At 33.5% G+C, this 8,031-nt stretch overlaps 1 protein-coding gene across 1 annotated transcript in view; it reads left to right on the top strand.

Annotated features, from left to right (window-relative positions):
- The window catches only part of LOC109862163 (fatty acid synthase-like), a gene marked incomplete at its 3' end in the record, with an annotated part of 8,397 nt that extends 3,404 nt beyond the window's left edge, over positions 1–4,993 (top strand). Inside the window, exons 3-6 of the mRNA XM_020442122.1 lie at positions 3,884–4,115; positions 4,238–4,526; positions 4,568–4,649; positions 4,700–4,993. Coding sequence (XP_020297711.1) covers positions 3,884–4,115; positions 4,238–4,526; positions 4,568–4,649; positions 4,700–4,993 — 897 coding nt within the window. The remainder of the gene's footprint in view (positions 1–3,883; positions 4,116–4,237; positions 4,527–4,567; positions 4,650–4,699) is intronic.
- Between the last annotated feature and the right edge of the window lie 3,038 nt (positions 4,994–8,031).

Genomic DNA, 8,031 nt, shown 5'->3' with positions numbered 1-8,031 from the left:
CTGTGACTGTTTGGTCTGTATTTGCTACTGTTTTGTTAACAGTTCTGGTAACAGATATGATGTGTATTTGGAGCGATTTTGACGCCAACAGACGATGACCAAATCTGTTCTGAATTTGATGCGTCACTTTGGCTTTGTTTTGTTAGTGGCAAACCTAGTATGATTTTGGTTTTATTTTGACATTTCACATGTTTGTAAACCGCGGTTTTGTCGCCAACGCTGACGAAATTTGTAGGCCAAATCCATATCTATCTGTGTTCTCTTTAGAATATGGTTCGGCGACTATATATGTCAAACATGTAAGATGTTAAAATAAGACCAAAATCATAACAGGTCTGCCACTAATAGAACAAAGCCAAAGTAACGCACCAAATCCAAAACAGATTTGGTCATTGTTTGTTGGCGCCAAAATTGCGCCAAATACACATCATATCTGTTACCAGAACTGTCAACAAAACAGTAGCAAATACAAGCCAAATGTAGTTATAATGTATCAAACGTCTGAAGTGCGACAGATTGTTACCAAACGCAAATCAGATCTATCGCCTAGAACCCAAGTAGAATTACTTACTAAAAATTAAATNAAAACCAATAGCACATTGCCTTGTCGGAAAAGAATTAATTCGAGATTTCACTCGAATTAATTTCTGGAGGCCTGATATTTAGCTCGCCGATCAACCAATAAACTCCATTGAAAGGGATCGGACCTGAAAAAATCTTAATGTGATAGCGAAATTTGAACTCGAGACTTCCACATTCGTAGCTCCTTAGTTCGCGAGATTACTTGTTTCTTACTAACATATATATTATTTTTATCTACTTATTCTTAAGCTATCCTACATTTCATTTATTATTTATTTACATTATTATTTTACTAAAAATGTTGCGATGCAATGTACCTGCAAAAATGAGTAAAAATACTTTTCTTAGTGTTATTAAATATAATTTAAAGAGTATATTTTTACAACGCGAACAAATTTTTTGTTAACATATGCTGATTACATTGTTTAACACATTTTTGAGACTTGAATAAACAAAGTGATTTCTAATAGAGTTTTGGTCACTGAAAACGAATCCTGCGGCAAATTTGATCTACTACGTCAGATTTCGGAAAAAATTTAGGTTAAATGTGTAACATACTGTCTATTAGAGTGAGAAAAAGCATATCAGTGTGTCTCAATCACACTAGTGGACACTGTGTTACACAGTGTCGACTGTGTACGTAGCTAGAAAGCTACTCATTGTTTTATATTACTCAATAAATATAAGAATAATTTACTACATTTATAAATAAATGCATAAATTCATAATAAATTAATATTGTATGATAAACATACTACTTGAAATGTTGCAAAATAGTTTTTTGTTCAGATTGATCTAATATTAACACTTTGGCTGTCTCTAAAAGGTTTAGACATAATAGCAATAAATGCGACATAATAGCGATAGAAGCATAGCACAAAATAAAAAATTTGCGTTTGACACTTCTATATATGCTTTATGTTGCCAATGTAATAGTTGAACAGATCTGTNGCGTTTGTTTTGTCAATCTGTCGTCAGCGCGGTCGATAAGCCTGCTTACTGTTTGTTGTCAATTTGTCGTGTAAACGTAATGAAAACTGTTGCAGTTTTGCGTGCCACCTGGTAACCAGTTGTAACTGTAAAAGACTATTGTTGTAACAACTACTGTCTGTTAACAATCTGTTATCAACACAGGCGACAGATANGACCACAGATAATCGTCATTTTGTTGCTTAGATATGTCAAACAGTTAGTCTTGTAGACTTACGTGCAAAGTTCGCATGTATGCACGAACAGACCTGCTTGGTGTTCTGTCGTCAATGCTTTCAACAGATCGACCCGACTGCGGTCACCGTTTTGTCGTAAACAGATGCCGTTACGGTTTTGCAGACTCTTTGGTCACAGTATTGCTAAAAACAGACCTGTTTGCTATTGATCATCTATTTGTTGTCAATTTNACTAACATATCGATGGAATCGTTTTGGCCGCAATATTCATGTATATTGTCAACGGGGTTGTTGTGTCCTTTGTCTCTGTGTGCTAACNGTTTCGGCAGCACCAAAGCATGTTACCGTATTGGAGCGTTTCTGCAAACAGTTTCTGATGTCAAAGTTTGCGCAGTCAGAAATTGTGTGCTGGTGTATCAATCACAAATCACATTGTTGACTAAAGTTATTTTCAAGTCTAGAAAACTATCTTTNGATTGAACTTTATGTGTAAATTGTATTGTTTAATGTATGGAATTACAGACGTTCGAAACTTTATTTAATTTGATATTAAGAAAGGCTATTATAATGTCATCTCCCTTACACAAAACAACTACTGGCAGTAATATATTGCGGCAATGATACGAAAAAATTACTGACATTCTGTGTAATTGCCAGTAATATTCTCAGTGATTCCTGTAATACCTAATAATATTCTTATGTGATTGTCAGTAATATTTATATTACTGAATTTATTTATATGTAATCGGCAGTAGTTCGTTTTCATAAGAGCTACTCTTTACAGAAAAGTATTACTGAAACATCAGTGATTAATTATTGTCGCTTAGTAATTTAATTATTAAATTGCAGTGATTTTTAGTAATTTAATTAGTCCTGTGTCAATAAGTTTCAGTAGCTTAGTCATCGTAGTATGTGTGCTTGATTACTGATCCAGTAATTGAGCCGTGTAATGAATTACTGAAGTATCATTGAGTGATTCTGTAATGAATTACTTGCTGAGTGATGGAACTATGTGATCCATTACTCATACTCAATGATGAATCATTGACTCAATAATTTAGCTGTAACAAAAATTACTGGCACATTTATAATAAGAGAGATGTTTTTATCCACTGTTGCAAGTATATTGCACACTGCAATATTTTAAATAAAATAATACTTCAAATAAATAAAATGAAATTTGTAAGATAACTTGAGTAATATTAAGTAGATAAAAATAATTACGATTTATTAAGAAACAAGTGGTTTCGCGGACAGAGAGTGAGGGAGCTGCGAATATAGAGGTCTCAAGTTCAAATCACCATCAATCTGTTAAAATTGTTTTAGGTCTGATTCTTTTCAACGGAGTTCACAGGTCGATCGGCAAGATAAATCGGGTCTCCAAAGATTAGATTTGAGTAAAATCTCGAATTAATTCCCCTTTCAAAAGGCGATTTGTCATTGGTACTTGTTTTCTTTTAGTAAAGAATTCCACTTAAATTCTAGATAAAATCTTTTCTTAGATTTTAAATTGCAAAGCGTTACATTTCCAATCGATATAGAATTTCCACGGAGAATCCAATATATTGTGGGAAAATCTATCTGCTTTCCGAATAAATCCCAAACAACTTTCTATGCTAACACTAACAGTAATTTTTTCAGTAATTCATTATCAACAGTAATAAGTCCTCAGTACTTATTCAATAATTTTCAGTAATGTGCAAAATTATCACTGGATCATAGGCTAATAATTCATTATTCACTTTGGTTTAGTAATTATAAGTAATAAATTTCTGTAAGGAACGTATCTGAAATATGTCAAAATGTAAAATTTTTTTCAACTTACTTAGCGCTCTATGTTCGATATACTTTACATTCACATACTTTACATTCGATAATACAATCTACAAACAAACATTCGGCTCACTGATAAGTTTACCCTGTCATAATGGCAGATATCACTACGTAAGATATCAAAAACAAAGCGCTAAATAATTTGAAATTTTACATCCCGATACATTTTAGGCTCAAACTAGCCCAATCACAAACAAATTGAAAATTTTTTTGTTTATATAATGATTGATTAATGTTCTTACATATCAATTCAAACATATTTATCTGATAATAAAAATGAAAACTACACATTTTACAATTAGATCAATAGTTTAAATATTGTTGGTTGTTCCAAAACCACGGTAGCAAATTTAATTACTTATTGGCTGGATTTGAAAGGATCATCGTATTTAGTCGATACAGCCTGCAGCGCTAGTCTTTATGCTATAACGTTGGCTTATAATATCATCACATCTGGTAGATGTGAAAGCGCAATTGTTGCCGCTGGAAATCTATGTCTACAGTCGACACCGACTAGGCAGTTTTCTCGTCTTGGTAGTATTATTAAACCTATTTATATCTTTTACTATATGTGTATAGAAAAACGATGTATATATCTTAATAATGCACTTTCTCACATGTAATAATGATGATATTATATGTATGNGTAATTGTAGGTGTTTTGTCACCAACTGGTTATTGCAGACCTTTTGATGTAAACGCAAATGAATACTGTAGGAGTGAAACAGTATCGGTAATATATCTTCAAACAGCGAAACATACAAAAAGAATTTATGTTTTGTGCAAACATATTACAATAAATAGCGATAGATACAAAGAAAAAGGAATAACATTTCTCTCGGAAATTATGCAAACACGTTTATTAACTGAGTTTTATCAACATTGCGACATATCGCCAACTAATGCGTTGAAACGCACGGTACCGGCACAAAAGCCGGAGATCCTGTAGAAATTAATGCTATCTCAAATGTTTTTTGTAACAATAGAAAAACACCGTTGTGGATTGGCTCCGTGAAATCCAATCTTGGTCACGCTGAACCGGCCAGCGATATGAATCAGATCGCTAAGGTTATTCAAAAGTTTGATACTTTATAACTACATTTTGTATATTCTTGAAGGCGATAATTGCAATGGAAACTGGCTTTATTCCAGCAATGATCAACTTTACATTGCCACAAGAAGACATAGAATCTCTAAAAAATGGATCTGTACGCGTTGTTACGGAACCAACGCGTCTAACAAACGGTTTTATATCAATGAACTCATTTGGGTTCGGCGGAGCCAATAGCCACATGTTGTTACAGTGGAACCGAAAAAAAAAGACCAATAACGGTGCACCAAATGATGACTTTCCAAGACTTGTTCCTGTATCTGGACGCACTGAAGAATCAGTGAAGTCGTTTTTAAAAGACGTAAGTACGCACAAAGCGTAAACACGTTATGTTCAATTAAATAAAATATATATATATATATATCTTATTTTTGGAATTACCATATATATATATATATATATATATATACAGGGTGTTTCATAATGACCGTCTTACCGCTCGTAGGCAAAAAGAAGGGATTATTCTAAGACAAAAAGTCCTATCCCTCACTTTGGAAGATTTGTAATAATTAACGAGATATTAATTAATAAAGATCTGCTAATCAGCGTGCATTCAGCGTAAGGACAGCCCAGTCTGTCACGCCCATAGACTTATATAATAGACGGAACATTCGTGTAAGAGGAGCTGAAGCTTCGTTAAAAGAGACAGAAATAGTCGTGGAGTAATTCTCTTCTTTTCTAGCAGTGAGTTGATTCGTGGCCGCGGCAGGCCGAAAGCAACGAAGATAGAGTTCGAGAGTCAGTTGAGAGAAAGTGATAGTGAAAGGTGATAACATAGATTTGTGAGATGATTGGTCTCCTACCATCTTTTTGTAAGAGAGAGAGACAACTACTCCAGCACTATCTCTGTCCTTTAATGTTGTTCTCACCTTCGTCATATAAATGTTACGTCTATTATATAAGTCTATGATCGCGCCGTACCGACGGAATACAGTAGCGCGGATAGCGCGCTGCCCAAACGCACCCTATATGCTGTCTATGTATGCACATGTTATTCTGTTAGTTCCTCCCATTCCGTCGCTACGAGCGGTGAGACGGTCATTATGGGACTCTGTGTATATATGGTAATCCCATTGTATATATACAGGGTGTCAACGAAAGACCGCCCACTAAGTACATAGTGTTATTCTTCATTAAAAACTGTCGAAAAGTCCTGAACCGTTTTTTGCTATTACATGTAATAAAAGAGTAATTATTGAATAAGTCAGGCCAATTAGCACCGATCCTTAGCCAGGCGCACGTCAGTGAGCCGCGCGCCTGATAGTGTGCGTGAGCGCTCCGCCGCTACGGAGCGGCGGTCGGCGAAGCTATGCTTTCGCGTACATCGCTAGCATGAAACTTTTTACGCGTCGTAATAATTAATAGAAATAATTTTTTTTTGCATAAAAAATTCACATTCTTCCTGTTTCTTGAAACCGTATAGAAAATTTCAATAACNAATAGAATTGTCGCCAAGACGTAACCATTCTCATAGAGAAGGACTAGAGAAAAATTTTGACAAATACAAAAAAATGAAAGAGGTCTTTTCCGTTTTTTTACAAAACTTATTTTGTAATCTGTGTTTTTAGAAAAATCTTAGCGTTAATACTAAAAGTTTACACCGAATTAAAACCACTACAAGTGATTTTGTGTAGTTGCTCAGAAATATTATAATAAATTGTTTAAGAGAATTTAACTTAAAACAATTAAACATTTAAACGACTATTTAAAAGAAAATATATAACGCATGTAAAAATATACAGAAAAACTTATTCTTTTACAAGAAAGATTTATTGTTTTACAAACTTTATTATTAAATTATTTATTATTTGTTATTAAATTATTTATTATTTAGTATTAAATTTCTTATTTACAAAATTATTTTTGTAAAAGACGGAAAAAACCTCTTTCATTTTTTTGTATTTGTCAAAATTCTTCTCTAGTCCTTTTCTATGAGAATAGTTACGCCTTGGCGACAATTCTATCCGTTATTGAAATTTTCTATACAAAAAACAGGAAGGTTTCAAAAAACAGAAAGAGTGTGATTTTTGATACAAGAAAAAATTATTTCTAATAATTATTACGACGCGTAAAAAGTTTCATGCTAGCGACGTACACGAAGGCATACCTTCGCCGACCGCCGCTCCGTAGCGGCGGAGCGCTTACGCACACTATCAGGCGCGCGGCTCACTGACGCAGAGATGCTAGTTTGCGGACGCTAGCAACATGCAACAGCAAGTGGAGGGGATACGCACACAGGCGAACAGCCGTGTACGTGTGCGCTCGGCGCTTCGGCCAGCTTCGAGCAGTAGANAGAGACGGACATATATAACCNCTCTCTTTCTTTCGCTATAGCTATAGCTATAGCTACCTGCCAGCCGCGAGAAGCGTGGTTAGTTGCTAGCCCGTTTCTTATGCCGTTCCTTCTCTCTTTCTCTTTCTCTTACTCTCTCATACTTACATGGGCTGCGTTTNGATCTTCACTGCCGGTACTGCAAATCTACAGCACATGTGACGTAAAGTATAGATTTGTAGTACTGGCAATGGATATCGAAACACAGGCTTAATAAATCTGAAAATGCGTAATATTATGTGTCAAAAAGTAATAACAATAAAGTAGAATTTAATGTATTATACAAAATAGAATTTAATATATTATACAAAATAATCAATACATGAAATGTATTGAAAATCAAAACTGATCAAATAATAAACAAACAGCAAGAACAATTATTTTTTATATAACAAATATTATATACAGACATAATAAATAATAATAAATTTCTTTCTTTTAACTATGTTATACTACTAACTACCGTGATTATTGAGAGTATGAAAGAAACACAAAACCCATAAAATGTAATTATTTTTGTATCATTTATTTAAACTTATTATAACAAAACATTGATTTTTTATGAAGCACTTTGGCAATAAACACTGCGTTTTCATACATAAAGAAAAACAATATAAATAATAACATGCATAACAGTATAAATAACAGTATTGATGTATAAAAACTAAATAAGAAAATATATAATAAAATAAACAAATATATACAATTAACAAATATATGTTAAATAACAATTAACAAATATATAAGCGTATTTACACAAGTTTTATAATAACATTTTTTAATTTCTTAACTAGTTGAACACATTTCTAAGTTAATCGATTATTGAGACGCATCTCGCTGTGTCGCTTTTGTCCTGACGTAAAGAGTGACAATGATTGCTTCTTTGTTATCTTCGATAGAAACCAGTCTGATATTTTCTTTTTTATAACGGATTCAAAGACGATTTGTCGTATAATTTATAGTGTGTGTGTGTGTGTGTATATACTGTGACGGTTTTCGCGGATGTT

Source organism: Pseudomyrmex gracilis, unplaced genomic scaffold (assembly GCF_002006095.1).
Source record: "Pseudomyrmex gracilis isolate BER0280 unplaced genomic scaffold, ASM200609v1 scaffold_1433, whole genome shotgun sequence".
Classification (NCBI taxonomy): Eukaryota; Metazoa; Arthropoda; class Insecta; order Hymenoptera; family Formicidae; genus Pseudomyrmex; species Pseudomyrmex gracilis.
Note: the sequence above shows the minus strand (reverse complement) of the source record. Positions and strands in the feature narration are given on the sequence as shown.